At 39.4% G+C, this 16,366-nt stretch overlaps 1 protein-coding gene across 6 annotated transcripts in view; it reads right to left on the bottom strand.

Annotated features, from left to right (window-relative positions):
• The window catches only part of USH2A (usherin), a 942,943-nt gene that overhangs the window by 477,784 nt on the left and 448,793 nt on the right, over nt 1-16,366 (bottom strand). For all 6 annotated transcript variants that reach the window (XM_075595608.1, XM_075595610.1, XM_075595609.1 and 3 more), the window contains one exon: nt 520-679. In XM_075595608.1, the coding sequence (XP_075451723.1) occupies nt 520-679 (160 nt within the window). The remainder of the gene's footprint in view (nt 1-519; nt 680-16,366) is intronic.

The raw sequence follows: 16,366 nt of genomic DNA, 5'->3' as shown, positions 1-16,366 counted from the left end.
GAAGCATGTCAAGTTTTTGCAGCAAGTAAAACTACCAAAAGGAGAGGATTATATTATATGCAGAATTTCACCCATTCTATTCAACCTACTGTAACAATCCCTATTAATCCGCATTGCCACGTCAGAAATAATAGGATCATTAATAGGGGAGGGGAGTAATAGGGGGAAAATAACTTGATACATTGACAGTAGAACACACAGGTTTCATTTTTAATTTTTAATTTAAATCAAGCCCTGTCAACAAGGTTTTATGATTTTCATTCCTTTATTTTATAAGCTGAAATAAATCAACGATCTTTGCATATACTTTAAGATGGTCGGCTGCGTTGCCATTGCTTGACTAATGGTGTATTGTATGATTTCTTAGGAGAATATTACAATTTCCAATGAGTGATTTAATCTCTAGTGTTTTTTTAAGCTCTGTTTGGGGGCATCACCCATTTAAATCACCGTTAATGTTATTTAGAAAAGTTCACCAAAGATTAGAAAGAAAAAAAAGACAGACCAATTGTTACTTACTGGACATATATACTTGAAGAATCCAAAACTGTTAGAATTGGGGGAAATACATAATCTGGTGGCAGCTGTGCTGTGAGCAAGGTGACCTGGGAACTGTTTGTACAGCCAACGACCGTGCAGGCAGTCAGCAAAAATTGGTGTGGCGTAAATGTTGCCAATGCTGAAAGAAAAATGCAATATGAGGTCATTTCATAATAACAAACAATTACAAAGTTTCTAAACAGTGAGAGATTACCTCTTCACCTTTCGAAATGTTTCATTTCATGTCATTAAAGGCCTTCGGGATTATCAAGCACACTTCTATCCTTTCAGAATTGTTATCAAATCTTGCCCACAAGGGCAATATATTACAGATAAGAGAAGATGCCTCTATTTGTTAATGTCTAATTGATGTTGTGAAGATAAAACAGCGACACCCTGTATATTAAAAACAATTATCCCAAATAAAAGTAGCAAATGCTATGATGTAGTATTATTATTTTCAGTAGACCTAAAACCTTCAAATCAAACTTTTTTTTTGCCATTGTGTTTGGTAAACTTCATAGTGTGATCATGTTAGACTGTTCAGACAAAATGGCATAAACCCTTCAATGTACAGCAACCTTCATTGTTCTAAGGAGTGGCTCAGTGAGTAAAGACACTGGGGAGCCTGGTTCAATTCCTTGTGTCGGCTCCTTGTGACCTTGGGCAAATCACCTTATCTCCCTGTGCCTCAGGCACCAAAAACATAGATTGTAAACTATGTATATGTAAAGCGCTGCATACAACTAGCAGCGCTATAAAAGATCATGCTATTATTATTATAAAGACAATTAACGGAAAATTCTTAGCTACAGTAAATTAGAGTCTTTCTGTTGGAAAATAATATTTTTTTTTTTACCATTGGCAAGGCATTACTTTCTGAGTATTATCTGAGCCTATAGTTCAAATGTATAATCAATCACATTTAAGTAACAACAGGTAAATTTTCTATTTCCTGTTACAGTATATCCCCACTTTTCTAAATGTTTACCCACAATTCTGGTTGGGAATATCAGAAAAACATCTCATTATCAAAACATACACAAATATTAATTACAATGATGTAATGATTTATTTCAGCAACTATATTGATTGATATATTTCAGGACTATATATTATTAAATATTTTTTGCAACTTACTGTTTTATATGCGCATTTTCAGAAATGTGCATGTGGAATGTTTGCACACAAAGAATTAATATCAGGGGGAGGATGGGGGGACAGGAAATAATTATTATATCAAAGAAATTCATATATTTTGGATAAATCAGAGATTTCTATAAAAGTATGCCCATAGCAAATAATGATAAACTACACTGAGACATTTAAACAAGTGTGAAGCTTCTGTCAATTGAATATACTAAAATGTGCTGTGATTATAAAGATCAATCTCAAAATTACATTACGCACTTCCAAAAAGTGTAAAAAGCACTGTCTCTTTTACTTTACTTAATACATGTTAGCTTCAGGAGCTGGGAAATTACCTCATTAAGCTTACAAATGAAAATAAAGTGCTAACTCCACAAAATCACACTGGAGAATGTTCCATGTACGTATGCATATCTTAATTTATATAGCAACATCCATATACATACAGTAGCGCTTCAAAGCAGTCATACATGTGCCATAATAATATACTAGTAATCAGGAAACAAGAATGACACAAGGCACTTTGAATTTTCTCCGGAGCTGAACCGCATTGATTTCAAGTCCGGTGACCCCCTACTTCCCGAGATACAGGCCCCGTTATGGGGTGCCGGTATCTCCTATGCATGGAAATGTCCTGATCCCGTGACACGGGACATTTCCATGCATAGGAGATACCGGCACCCCATAACGGGCCCTGTATCTCGGGAAGTACGGGGTCACCGGACTTGAAATTAATGCGGTTCAGCTCCAGAGACCCCCTGCTTAATTACTGTAATGTTTAAAATTAAATAAAACCCCCGCGATCGCCTGTGAGTGGTGCGCAGTTAGAGTGACTGATTCAGCTTCTCTCTTACTGCGCGTCTCTTACAGACAGGCAGACCCCGGTAGGACTCACACAGCAGGGACCGCCACTGTGTTAATCCGATGGGCCATTAGTCTGCCCCGGCAAAACTAGGTAAATGTTCCAATATGCCCACTGCATCTGTAAGATGGTCTTTTTCAAGTGATGAATGGCTTTCATCAGCTTGTACAGCCATTCATCACTTGAAAAAGACCATCTTGGGTTGAAACGTCATCTTTTTGGCTCATTAAATTCAGCATTTGAAAATTTGAAGTGCCTTGTGTCATTCTTGTTTGCTGATACTACTGTATTTGGGTCTCCAGCTACCTCTCAGTACAAGAGCACCGGTAATTAAGAAAGTATTTTGACCATATGGTGTACAGCAGTTAACCCCTTTTCCCCATAATAATATAACAAATAGTGGGAATACGCTGCTTGAGACAAAAAAAGTAACATTAGGAAAAGCAGTCCTTGCCCCAAAAAGCTTACAATCTAAGTGGTAAATAGGAAGAACAATGAGACAGTAGGAGAATGTTCCGTAAAGTGAAGACTAGCCTTGAAATTTTGTATTAATGGAGATCATTCTCACTGCTATATACTGTAAGAATATGATTAAAAAGATCTATGGCAGAATCAGTCATATTTTCAAACTATTGCTTAATAGAGTCTTTTCCACTGATAAGATCAGTGGTTCTGGGGATTATTTGTATCTGCAAGGAATGTTTCAAAATGTTACCATTGCTGATCAGATATACACACAATTATGTGTGAATGCAAGATCAAGATATGCAGGCAGAGGTTGGGGTCAAGTTTGTAGATGTGATATTGATGTATCTCCCATTCATAAATCCTGATTAAAACATGAGATATGACATCAAATTGTATCCAAAGCTTTTTCCGCCAAAGGGACAGTTTTGGAACTCGACATAAATATCAGTATTGGGAAATGAAGGCTGTCTTACTATAACCATTTTTTAAATATATATATATATATATTCCTTTTTTTTTTACACTACTTTTCTTATCAACTTTGAGGGTCATTTATCAAATTTTCCAAGCTGCAAAACTAGAGCAAACCCAATGCAAACATAGTGAACCAGATTTATCAAATAAGAAAATCACATTTATTTTATTTGAATATTCCTTCCTTCATAAATATGGTGCAGTTTTGTTGCCCTACTTTTGCAGCTGGGAGACTTTGATAAAGGAAGCCCTGTGTATCCATTTCTTCTAAGTGAGTTATGTTTCTGTGATATCAGTTAAGACTGAAAAGAGAGGGACAGAGTTGCTTGGTATAACAAAATTATTAAGTACCTAGATCCCTCTTTATAGATAGTAAAGTCTTGAAAGCCTGTAAAGAAGAACTATCATATTGTTCTATTAATCTTTATCACTACCTGCAAAAGAATCTAGTTTTCTCAAAAAATAAACTTCTACCGCAACTCTACCTCAACTCACCAATTAACAAATGATGCACATTCATATGACTTTTCTTTGGATGCCTCTATGATTTTTGCTTTACTGAAAACCTTTACTGCTTTACTGCTTTACTGCAAACCTACTAGTCTTATAAATATCAAGGTTACCATATACTTTGCTGTAGCAGAACCATGCCTGCTTGGTTTACCAGTTATTAACTAAAGAACACACACATGTTCATGAAATGCAATGAGTAGATTGACAGGATTTGGTAACTTAGACAATAATTTGACCAGTTGTTTAATTGGTTAATAGTTGTACACATTTATTTATCAGCCTCCAATGACGCTCCGTAAGCAGTCCGTTGGTTTTCTGTGGGGGTTGTGCCTCTCCGCGGCGTGCCTTCCCTGCTCCGTCCCAGTTTATTTAGTTGCCAAACGGAATTAGTATTTGTGTGGTTGCAGTTCAGTGCATGTCCGACAAATGGCAAAGTGTTTGTCTTTGCCTATGGTGGACACTGAATGCTACTGAGCATGCGGCTCAATCTCTGAAAGCAGGTGTCTATCAGCCCATATAAAAAGTATGTATGTTCCTTTGTTAAATGGCACAACAGCTTGCGATCGCCCGCTTGTGTTTCTGCCCGGTATTGCAGACAGCGCTAAAATTCCATGTTCTGCCCTTTTTCACATTATGAGCAAATCACGCGCAAACTTTTAATGCGTGCGTTACGGGGGAGGATGCCATAAGAATACGCAAGGTGATATCGACCAGACATAATGCAACATCGTTATGTTATATAATAGACATATTAACACCTAATCTATATATTTTTAAAATAATAGTCCTGTACCTCTAGAAAGAAACTTTGGCAATAAAATGCAAGGTGCAAAAAATAAAATAAACAAACTAAAATCTGCTGTTTTATTAGTCCCAATATTTGTGGCAAAAATATGTTTATTAAAGCATTACTTTTTCATCTGATATCATTTGTGAGCGCTATCTATTTTAATACACCCACAAGAATTACATACAACTTCTGTAGTAAAATATATTAGCAATCATAGATGCAAAATCAAAACTAAATGGAAAAAATCCCACTTTCTCCAGCACTTATCATTATCAACATGTTTCTATATAAAGTATGTTGCCTTCGTGGTCTCTGCTTGGTGAGCGGCTATTAACAGTGACAACACCTCCTTCACCATTTGCTTGATTACACTATTTGCATAAAATCAAACATAGGCTGATGTGGCCAAGAAAAACAGATCGCTCTTAGTTACATTAGACATGGATCTACAGGCATTATCTGGAAATGTGTTACAAGAAATTGTATTGCAGACCATGGATACCCTACCGATTACTGTCAGCGAAACTATAATTCACAAGATGGCCATGAATGATGTGCTATTTTCCCATTGATTTCTTGCTATTGTTGGAAGAATTTCATTGATCTCAATTTACAAAAATGATTGTATAAGGAGGAAATGATTTTCTTCTCACTTGTGGCATAAACTGAGGAACATTTATCCCATGATTAATTTTCATATTAGAAAATTAAAAAGCCATTTGTGTCCTTCTAGATTTTTAATTACTCTAAAGTATCCGATCCACTACATTATCTCTATGTGTAGTATTAGCGATAGACTGGATTCCCACTAACATTTGTCTTCTCGCCTCACTAGTTACACACAACATTTTTTCAATGTCAAAATGAAAACTTTCTTGCTATAATAGAAGACATTAGGTTAATAGCTGTGTGCAAACATTAAATAACATGATTATTTTTGTACTACTGTATGATATATGCATTTTGGATTGTGATGAAAATGGCACAGTTGTACGCATTTGCATCCAAGGTTGACCAGAAGCAGCATCGTACATTAGTGCAGATTTAGTCATATGTTACAGTTTTAGTCAATTATATTTGGCCCCTTGAAAAAAAATATATTATTATTTTCATTATTACTATGAATTCTTACATAGTCACCGGTGTGTACACTCTCTCTCTCTGTCTCTCTCTCTGTCTCTCTCTCTGTCTCTCTCTCTGTCTCTCTCTCTGTCTCTCTCTCTGTCTCTCTCTCTGTCTCTCTCTCTGTCTCTCTCTCTGTCTCTCTCTCTGTCTGTCTCTCTCTGTTTAGTGTGAATAGTGGCCACCGGCAGAATTGCATACATTCACATACATTTTTTAACAAAAAACAACCAAGGCAAATATTAGTCGGTGATACAAATATTAAGTAAACAATTACTAAATATTTTGATACATTCACCCATCTCTGTTGTGTCAAAAATCCTGCTGGTAAATAGGTTACCGATGAAGCAAGTAGATAAATGCTTTTAAAGAATGGCACATTACGGTTATTTTTAGTTAGAATATATCTGTGACGTGGGGCGCTAATGTTTTTCCTTATGTAGCAACATGTGTTCCCCATACCTTCACCTCAAGACTTCTTTGATATGAGACCACATGCGTCTTCCCAAAGACGGCTCCCAAAGAGGGTCAGCTCACCATGCCTCCCTTTCACTACTCCTGTTCACTAAGCCAGCGTGGACAGGGTTAATTACCTCAAGAAAGGACAGACAGCTTAAAAAACCTGGAGATCATCACCTTCACCCCCGCCCCTGGATGTTTGCTGGGAGGGTCTGTTTGCTTCCAGCTGCTATCATTTCACCTCAGGACTTCTTTGATATGAGCCCACATAAGTCTCCCCAAAGGGGGGTCAGCCATTCGCTGATGTTAGAGATACTCTGTTATAATTCTGATAATCATTTATTATCTCCAACTGTCCATGAATTGTCTGTAAACTGAATGTATAACCTCTGTTCATTTAATGTACCACCCCCCTTGTAGATTTATGTTAACCCTTCCGTATAGATTGTAAGCTCCTTGGGGCAGGGTTCTCCTCACCTACTGTAACAATGTAAGTTTACGGTCATTATTTTATTGTTTTCGTCCTCCAACCCTATTTTGTACAGCACTATGGAATATGTTGGCCCGGTATAAATAAATGATAATAATAATAATAATTAGTGTACTGTATGCCTATAATGTGTTTCCTATGCTTGTAATGCATTTCCCCTGCCTGTGCAGGATTCCGTACAGCAGTAATGTATTCTGTATGTGTACAATGCATTCCTATGTACCCTGCAGTTCTCCTATGTGTCCCCAGTGTGTATCCAGTCACCATGTTAAAAATAAGATGCTCGTGACACCTTTCCGGGCGGTGTGCAACATCTTTCACACTTGGGAACCTTGGCGGGTGTGGAAGCTTTTGTGTTGCCCTGACTGCCAGGCATCCTGCTAATTAGGATAGGGTATAAATTCCCTTTGTCCCTGGGCCGCTCGCTCTCCTTGAGTTCCTATACCTCAGTCCTGTGTCCCACGTGATCAGGTTACCTGCGTACATACAGCCTGGGTAAAGTCTGTGTCTTTTCCCTGCCTGGCCATGAGCCTGCAAGCCTGTTTCAAAGCTGTGGTTAATTGCGCAAAACAAAACACTTTTTTTGTTCCGTAATTGGGGGACTCCAGGATGTTAGCCAGCTACGGCAGCACCTTGCACCTATTGAGATTAGGTGTTCCCCATTGTCCCAGATTACCGGTCCTGTATAATTGTGCGTGTATGTTATGTGTGATTTCACTGTTAGCTCCAGCTAAATAAACTCTGGTTTGTTAAACCTCTGTGCGTTCTGTCTGGCGATTCAAAGATCCTCGGTAGTTCCATCAACCCTGATCCTGACAATATCTTTAAGTACATTTGCTCTGCTTTGTTACAATATTTAAATGACTAGTTCTGAGTTGGCATGAAGCTCGTCTGCCTGAGAAACATACATCAAATGTATCAAACTTAAAAGCTATGAAGCATTGTTAAACTACTGATGAGCTACATGCCATTATAACAATTTGGTACCAATCTGCTTAACACATACTGTAGCCCGCTGAGACCTTCTGAAATAAAATGTAAAGTCCTATTTGCAGTACTGTAAAATAGTCACACATCTTTATGATAAAGAGTACAACACATTAATACCAGAACATAGTAGCATTAGTCTATTTGGCTTCAAAATATATGTTGTTCATGTAGTTTCCTAATTAGATTTTTCCTTTATCTGAAGTAACCGTCTTCTATTTTTTCTAATTTTTTTTTTATAACCAAGTACTCTATAGACAGCTTTGCGTTATTTAACCCTTTCGAGTGCCACGGACCCTCCAACACTCACAGTCAGGTGATCGCTCAATCACTGATGACGGGACGGAAGGGAAGTCATTCCATTTCTTTCCCTCAGCAGTTCAGATCATTTCCTGAGCTCCATAGGAGCCGTTGTTTAATTCTGTATATGGCATCCTAGGGGAGCACAGGGACATCTGGTTTTCGATAGCAGAGGGGACCCGCTCTACCGACCCGAACACAGAAGTTATGTCCCACCGGACGTTGGGACCAACTTCTGATATCAGTTGCCTTGGTGAACCCCTGCCCCAGGTTCCGGGTAGGGCACGGACAAATCCCGCACCCTCGCTCCACTGGTAAGGCATGAAGGGGAGGAGACATAGCTAGAGAGGGAGAAGTGAGAGAGCTGGAATCATGTGAAATTGGGGGAAAGAGTGAGAGAGGAGGTGGAAAAAGTAGGAGAGGGGGGAAATGAGAGGGGGAGAGTAGGGGGATGGAAAAGTGAGGGTAAATAAGAGAGAAAATGGGTGAGAATGAGTGAGATGGGGGAGGGAAAGAAAGAGAGAGAGAGAGAGAGAGAGAGAGAGAGAGAGAGAGAGAGAGAGAGAGAGAGAGAGAGAGAGAGAGAGAGAGAGAGAGAGAATGGGGTAGTATAGGGAGAAAGATTGGGTATGGGGAAAGAAATGGGGGACAGGGAAAGTGTAGTGTATGGAAAGAAAGAGGGTGATGAGTGAGAAAGAGAGCGACAAGTGTGTGATGAGAGTGAAAGAGGGGGGGTTGTGGAAGAGAAAGGGGGGAACCTACAGACAGGGGCACAGACAGCTTTTCCAGGGCCCAGTAACTAGGTTTCCACTGGAGCTCCCCACACGTTGGCGGCCTTGCGAGAAACCCTTGCCCCATTTTCTCTTACACACCCCCCCTTCTAAAACACACACAAATAAGCACCCCTCCCCAAACACACACATAAATTAGGCCCGCTCCCCAAACACACACACACAAATAAGGCCCGCTCCCCAAACACACATACACACAAATAAGCCCCTCTCCCCAAACACATTCACAATATAAGCCCCCCTCCCCAAACACACACACACAAATAAGTCCCCCTACCCAAACACACACAAAAATAAGCCCGCTTCCCCAAACACACAAATAAGGCTTTGGTCCTGCCGCGCCCGGCGGTGCGTTCCTCACCAGCAGGGGTATCCTTCTTGACCCGGTCCCAGTTCCCCCTCACTGCATGGCTCAATACGCGCTGTGATGCGTCAGCCGGCAGGGGATGCAAGAAAATTGTGATCCCGAGCGGTGACGCATCACGTGGTGCGCTAATGAGCCTATCAGGGGCGGGAGCAGGAGCTGTCAGAGATCTTCCTCCACAAGGTAGGCGGTGGTGTGTGTGTGTATATATCAGCGTGTGTATATCAGCGTGTGTGAGGAGGGCATTTGAGGGGGAGGGGGGATGGAGCGGGAGCTGCTTACCTTAGAGCAGGCCCGCAGCAGCTCCCTCCTGCAGCCCGGGAGACCGAGCCCGTGGAGGGAGGGGGGGGGAGTAGCGGGTGCCTCCGCTCAAACCACGCCCCCCCTCCGCTCAAACCACGGCCGCCGCTCCCGCTCTCTACAGACCGCAGTTGAGAAAGCGCCACAGTGGGCGTGAAACGCGTGGGAGAGTAGCTAGCACTGTTTGTTTCTTTGTTTTTTATGTAGTTTAATAAATTTGATTTTTACCCCTTTTTTGCTGGTGAGTGCCTTACCTTTTTTCCTGGAGCAGTTTTTCATCTGATCCTTACCCTGTTCTGCTGTCTTCTGAGAGGATCTGCTACACTGGCGACACACTTTATTCGAGCTCGGCTAGTCCCACGAATTCGGGTATACTCGGGTGTATTGAGGTTTGTGACTGTTTTCTGCCCGAGTGCATTGCGTTATTTTCCAGGCAGGGATTGAAGCATTTTATTCCCGCTGGCTGCAATACTGCACAGTATATATATATATATATATATATATATATATATATATATATATATATATATATATATATATATATATACTGCATTACAATTCATGAATTTATGCCATCTGGTAGACACGCGAAGCATTGCAGCCTATTAAATCCTAATCATTATCATTTAACAGATCAGCCGCCCGTCAGCCAGGCATGAACCATGGCTGGGAAGGCAAACGCAACAGGGCTTGTCAGAGGTGAGGAGCGGCGCATTCCAGGTATCTGCCAGGTACATACTGGGTATTTGCTCGAATAAAGTGTGTCGCAGCAGTACACCACCGGAGGCCAAACGGGAGACGCTTCTGGCAGCGTCTGGGAAGCAGCTGGAAGGAGGGGGATCAAGACGGTGTCTGATCGTGAGTAGAAGCTACTCCACACCGGGCTTAGCCGGGGCTATGGGGACTACGGGACTACGGGACTACGTGATTAAATATCACATCATTCTGTCCCTGTTGTGCTCCCCTCTTGTTACCCCCAGTCATCCGTTATCATACAATCACTGCTTAACCCATCATTCCCCAATATCCGGTGTCAGCTCCTTTTTATTGCATTTATGATTATGCTTTAAAAGCATTCTTTGCCGGACCACCTTGAGCTTGTACACGGTTTTTCTGTTCTCTCCATAATAGAAATTCTATGAAATTTAGTAAATTACAAAGTTGAATTTTAATGTAATTCATATCTTTTCGCTGCAAGCCTTTATTCTATAAAGTGTGAGAACACTGAGCTTCGAGAAAGCCCCATTTCTATCTTTACCATGCAAACATCTTTAATGTGCTTAACATACACCTCAATGCCTGAAACTTGGGAGTGACTCTAGGCCAGATATTGACATTCAGAAACCATCTACAGAGGATATCTGCGAAGGTGAAGACATGAAACAGTCTGATAGCAAAGCTGGTGGTTCAAAAGGGGGAGCCAGAGTGCAGATACTTCAAACATTTACTCTAGCCCTGTGTTACCTTGCAGAAAAGTACTGTATATCTGTGTGGTGCTGGTCATAAGACGCATGATTTACTATAACAGTTAAATACTGCTTTGTGTATAATCTCAGGGGCAGTGCATTCAACACCTCTGCCATGGTTACCTGTACTTAGCAACATTGCTAACCCTCACCTTCGCATCTTGGAGATGACCAGTAAAGCGTTGAGTAAGGTTAGCTCATATCCCACACTACCATTAGAATTATGCAAAACTTTTTTTGCGTTTTTTCCCCTTCATTTTGCTTGTTTGCTAGTTTTTTTTGCCCAGTCTCCAAGGGGTAATAATGTTGCAAAAATAATGTTAGGTTTTTTAGTTAAACATACAGGACACCTGCAAGCTCATATTGAACCCCCAAAATAACCACAACATATATATAAGCATATAGGTGTCACAGAGGAGTGCTAATGAGCATGGCGATATATATTTAAAACCCGAGACAGAACATGAAACACAGACAGAGCTCAGTGCACATCCAGTGAAACCTGAAAGTTATGTGTTATTGGCCAAAGTGCTGTGGTGCCGGGCAGTAGATGATGAATATTAGGGGCACGAGACTATGTGCTGGTCATAGTGATCAATGTTAGTCCTTAGGTCCTAACAAAGAGAAAGGGAACTGGCCCCAGCTTGACCCAGTACTGGCAACGTGAAGGCCCTGAGAATCTGCTGGGCGCAGGACATGGCCACAAGATTTGGGTGCAGGGTGACGGGTAGAAGGCCGGGGGTGGGGGGAGTAAAGAGAGACAGGGGGCAGGACACGAAGAATAACACACACCACACAGACAGACAGACAGACACACACACACACTGACTAACAAACACACACACACACAAGTAATTCAGTTACTATAAATATAGAAGTGCAAATAGCTAAAATATGCGTTCTAAGTCAAACTTCTTTGTGTTTTGGCACTAAAATTGTGTTTTTATTTTTAATTAAAAACATCATTACCCATGGAGACTGTGATGGCAGATACAATAGATTTGTTCAAAAAAAGGTTGGACATCTTTTTAGATGGGAAAGGTATACAGGGATATACCAAATAAGTATACATGGGAAGGATGTTGATCCAGGGATTAATCCGATTGCCATTTCTTGGAGTCAGGAAGGAATTAATTTTTCCCCTTAATGGTTTTTTTTGTTTGCCTTCCTCTGGATCAATAAGTAAGTATAGATATAGGATAAAGTATCTGTTGTCTAAATTTAGCATAGGTTGAACTTGATGGACCTACGTCTTTTTTCAACCTCATCTACTATGTAACTATGTAACTATGACCATTTCAAATTAAATTTCTGTGACAAAGACAAAATTTTCACTTAAAATGCACAGATAGGGATTCTGGAAATACACACACACACACACTGCAGAATATATGAGTTCTTCAGTATTAGGTGATACCTTTTTTATTTGGACTAACAATTTACGTCATGGGACAAGCAATACTGTGTGTGTGTGTCTATATATATATAGATATACAGCAAAACCCCGTTATAGCGCGACACATTATAACGCGAATCGGTTATAACGCGGTCTGAGCATGGCTCCCGAATTGAAAGCCTAATTTTGCCAGCTGCATCTCAAATCCTCCATTTTGCCGCCACGTGCTATCTCTCTCTCCTCTTCCTGCTGTCCACGTGCTCATCTCTCTCTCTGCCCTCGCGTGCCATCGGGTTTTTTTTTTTTTTCAAACATTCAATTCAATGCTTTATTGACTACCAGACACAGACTCAAATAAACAGTAATACATTTTGTACAAAACACATGCAGGGATTGAACTCGGGACCTTCTGATATCAATGCCTTGCCTCTTACCTCTACACCATAGGCTTGGTATGACAAGACATAACCTATAAATATATTTATCCTCTACAACACAAGGTACATGTCAATGTTAAATCTTAAGTTTATTTCTAGCTGTCTATGACATCACACAGCTCCTGTGGTCTAGTGGTAGAACTCTTGCCAACATATGAAAGGGTCCTGGGTTCAATTCCTGTATGAAATGGTATAATTAACTTTTTTAATAAATTATTATTTTAATTATATTGTTTAATTTATAAATATATAATTCTTTATTATTCTTTATTAAGTAATAATTATTCATTAATCAATAATGATGTATTAATAATAATTCATTATTAATCATTCTTTATGATTAGTTATGTATTATTAATAAGTATTACCTGGCAACTATATATATATATGTCTAAAACAGCATGCATTGGCTTGAGGATTTGCTTGTGTAACACGAGCTTAAGACAAAAGGTGGCACTGAGTGCTCATTTTCATGTCATTTCCCAGAATCCCTTGCTGCAGTGGAAGCGCTGTATGCTGGGCGATAATGGGGAAAGACAGGGTTGCAGACCTGTCTAAGATATGCAAATGAACATACAATAATATTTACAGTTGTTATATATATATACATACACACTATATATATATATATATATATATATATATATATATATATATATATATATATATATATATATATATATATACACACTATATATATATATATATATAGTGTGTATGTGTAAGTATATATATGTATGTGTGTGTATGTATATGTTTAATTAATTCTGAGCTACTCTCCTTTTCTGCTGCTGCTCTGGCACAGTTCTGTGGGGAAGATCATGTGACCAGGCAGCAGTAACTGATACATTTGTGCTCATGCACGTGCATGGCTCTGGAGGGGGCAGGACTCACAAAGGGGTGTGCCAGAGCCTGTTACAGAGAAGGAAGGGGTTGTGCCTTTCTAAGGGTTGCTATAGGAATAAAAATGCTTGTTACATTAGAATACATTAAAAATTGTCTTTCAAAGTTGTTTTTTTAAAAAAAAGAAAATGCTACAAGTATTTTCTCACAGTACAGAACTGATTTATTTAAAAAAAAAATACACATGCAGGATATTGCTAGGACCGCTGCTTTAATGGGTGTATTTCTGTGAAAAAAGCTAAATGTTTGAATGATGTAATTTTCCTTAGCAGTATATACTGTGTGTATATATGTATATATATATATATATATATATATATATATATATATATATATATATATATATATATACACACATATATACACACATATACAGTACATATATATATATATATATTTTTTTTTTTCCCCCTCAATTTACAACATTTTTCTTTTAAAGTAGCTTGCCAGTTGTATAATTTTTTCATACAATATTCAAAAGGCGGAGTTAATTGTAGTCTGACGCATGATAAGCCTAGAAGAGAATTATTAAGGATAGTTGTTGTCCTTTTGTACCATTTTGTAACAAACCGTATTTACAGCAACCTTGTGCATTGCAAACAACACACTAAGTAAAAATACGCTTATAAATAATGTAGGAAATACCAAAATCAAAAGTTTGGTCTCAATGTTATATTTTAGTGGCACTTCGCATGGAAGGGTTAAGTCATTTGTCACAACATTGATAATAAATGTCAAAGAGACATATATGAACTTTTTTCCCTATTGCATTGAAGGCCCTCAATCTGGCTCAGCATAGCTTAAAAAATCATAAACACAGCATAGCTTTTTCTGACATGCAAGTTATAGAAACTACTTATCCTTTAATGCCTCAGTAGTATTTTCACTTATCTTTTTAGTAGGTTGATGGTACTGTAATAGCCTAAGAATACTGAGATATTGTGAAATGAAGCAGAGTTAGTATGGCACACAGAATTACTAGTTTCCAAGTAGAAGGCCAAGATGTCCCAAGCTTGTTCAGCTGTGATTTTATACTGTAATGACACCACAGGGTTTTGCTTCATAATCAAAACCCTTTAAAGTCTGCATTGCTTCAGGCTTAGTATCTGTGGCAAGGTTAACTGAAATCTGCAGCAAGGATAACTGCTATCCTAAAGCAGATTGTAACAGCAGGAAACATTGCAACACTGTTTAAAAGGATTTTAAATAAGCAGATTTTATTTTAACACTACACTAATGCATCGCAGCAGAAAATGATACAATAGGCTCACTAGAAATAGGCCTAATGCTTTTTCCCCTGATCTATGCTATTTAATTTAATTTAATGAATAGACTACTGCATATCCTTCTGTTGGTTCTGCTGAAGTCAAAGGACGGAAACAAACACTTTTCTAAGTGCAGAAAGGCAGATCTGCCCTTCTACAAATGCTGAACCTGCCTTCTCGGTTTGTGGAATAAATTATATGACCTATACAGCTCACTCCCCGTTATATTTATTTGGGCACCAACCCATTTAATACTTTGAGAACAAAGTTAAGTTTTTGTTAAATATTATGTTCTTGGTGTTAATCTCATATCTGTTACATACTTTTGACATGTGCTGGTTATATTTAAATAAAACCAAATAGGTCTATAAATATGCACTTAAATAGGCAATCCAAGCGCAGAGTTTATTTATTTTTTAAATTTTTTTTACATAGCATTAAAGCAAGGGGTCTCCGAAGTTGAAACACATTGATTTCAGCTCCACGGACCCCCTGCTTCCAGAGATACTTACCTCCTTATGGGGTGCCGGTAGCCGCTCTGGCTAGATTTTCTGGGGTTCATGTAATGGTGGCTTTAAAGGTCCCCCATCCTGGGGGCCAATAGGAAGTCATGATGTCATCCGGTGTGATTTTCCTATTGGCCCACATGACCAAGACCTTTAAACAGAAGAGATACCGGCACCGCTTATGGACGTAAGTATCTCTAGATGCAGGGGATCCCTGCAAGGGAGCTGAAATTAATGGGGTTCAGCTTCGCTTCAATCCTATGTAAAAAAAAAAAAAACTGCAGCACTTGGATTGCTTTTTAAAAAAACCCACAGAAGCTTATTATTTCAAGTCTTTCTGTTATTACTATTCTGTTACTACTATAACTAGGTGTACCAGATATGTTTGGGTAAAGTGATAAAGTGAGAATCAGAATGTGGGAGGTAGCCACTATTCTAAGGCAATTCTTCTTGCGAAAATTATAGATTTATTTAGTTTTAAGAGAATTACACAGTCTAGTGTGGTAAGTACCATTACAGTATTGTAGCCAGTTAGACTCAGGTAGGCAAACACAGTAATGGTCTGACTAGGCCAGTGCTAGGTCTAGGAACATTTTGGCCAGTGGCGGGAGTGGAGGAGGATGACGACAGGCGGTGGGAGTAGAGCAGGGATGTGAAGGAGGAGGAGGATGGCGGGCAGTGAGAGCAGAGTAAGGCAGCGGGAGCAAAGGAGGAGGATCGCCGGAAAGGAGCATGCCCCTCCGGTCCGATCGAGTGTGCCACTGCTCTAGTGCAGGTCCTCCCA

This window comes from Ascaphus truei, chromosome 4 (assembly GCF_040206685.1).
Source record: "Ascaphus truei isolate aAscTru1 chromosome 4, aAscTru1.hap1, whole genome shotgun sequence".
Taxonomy (NCBI): domain Eukaryota; kingdom Metazoa; phylum Chordata; class Amphibia; order Anura; family Ascaphidae; genus Ascaphus; species Ascaphus truei.
Note: the sequence above shows the minus strand (reverse complement) of the source record. Positions and strands in the feature narration are given on the sequence as shown.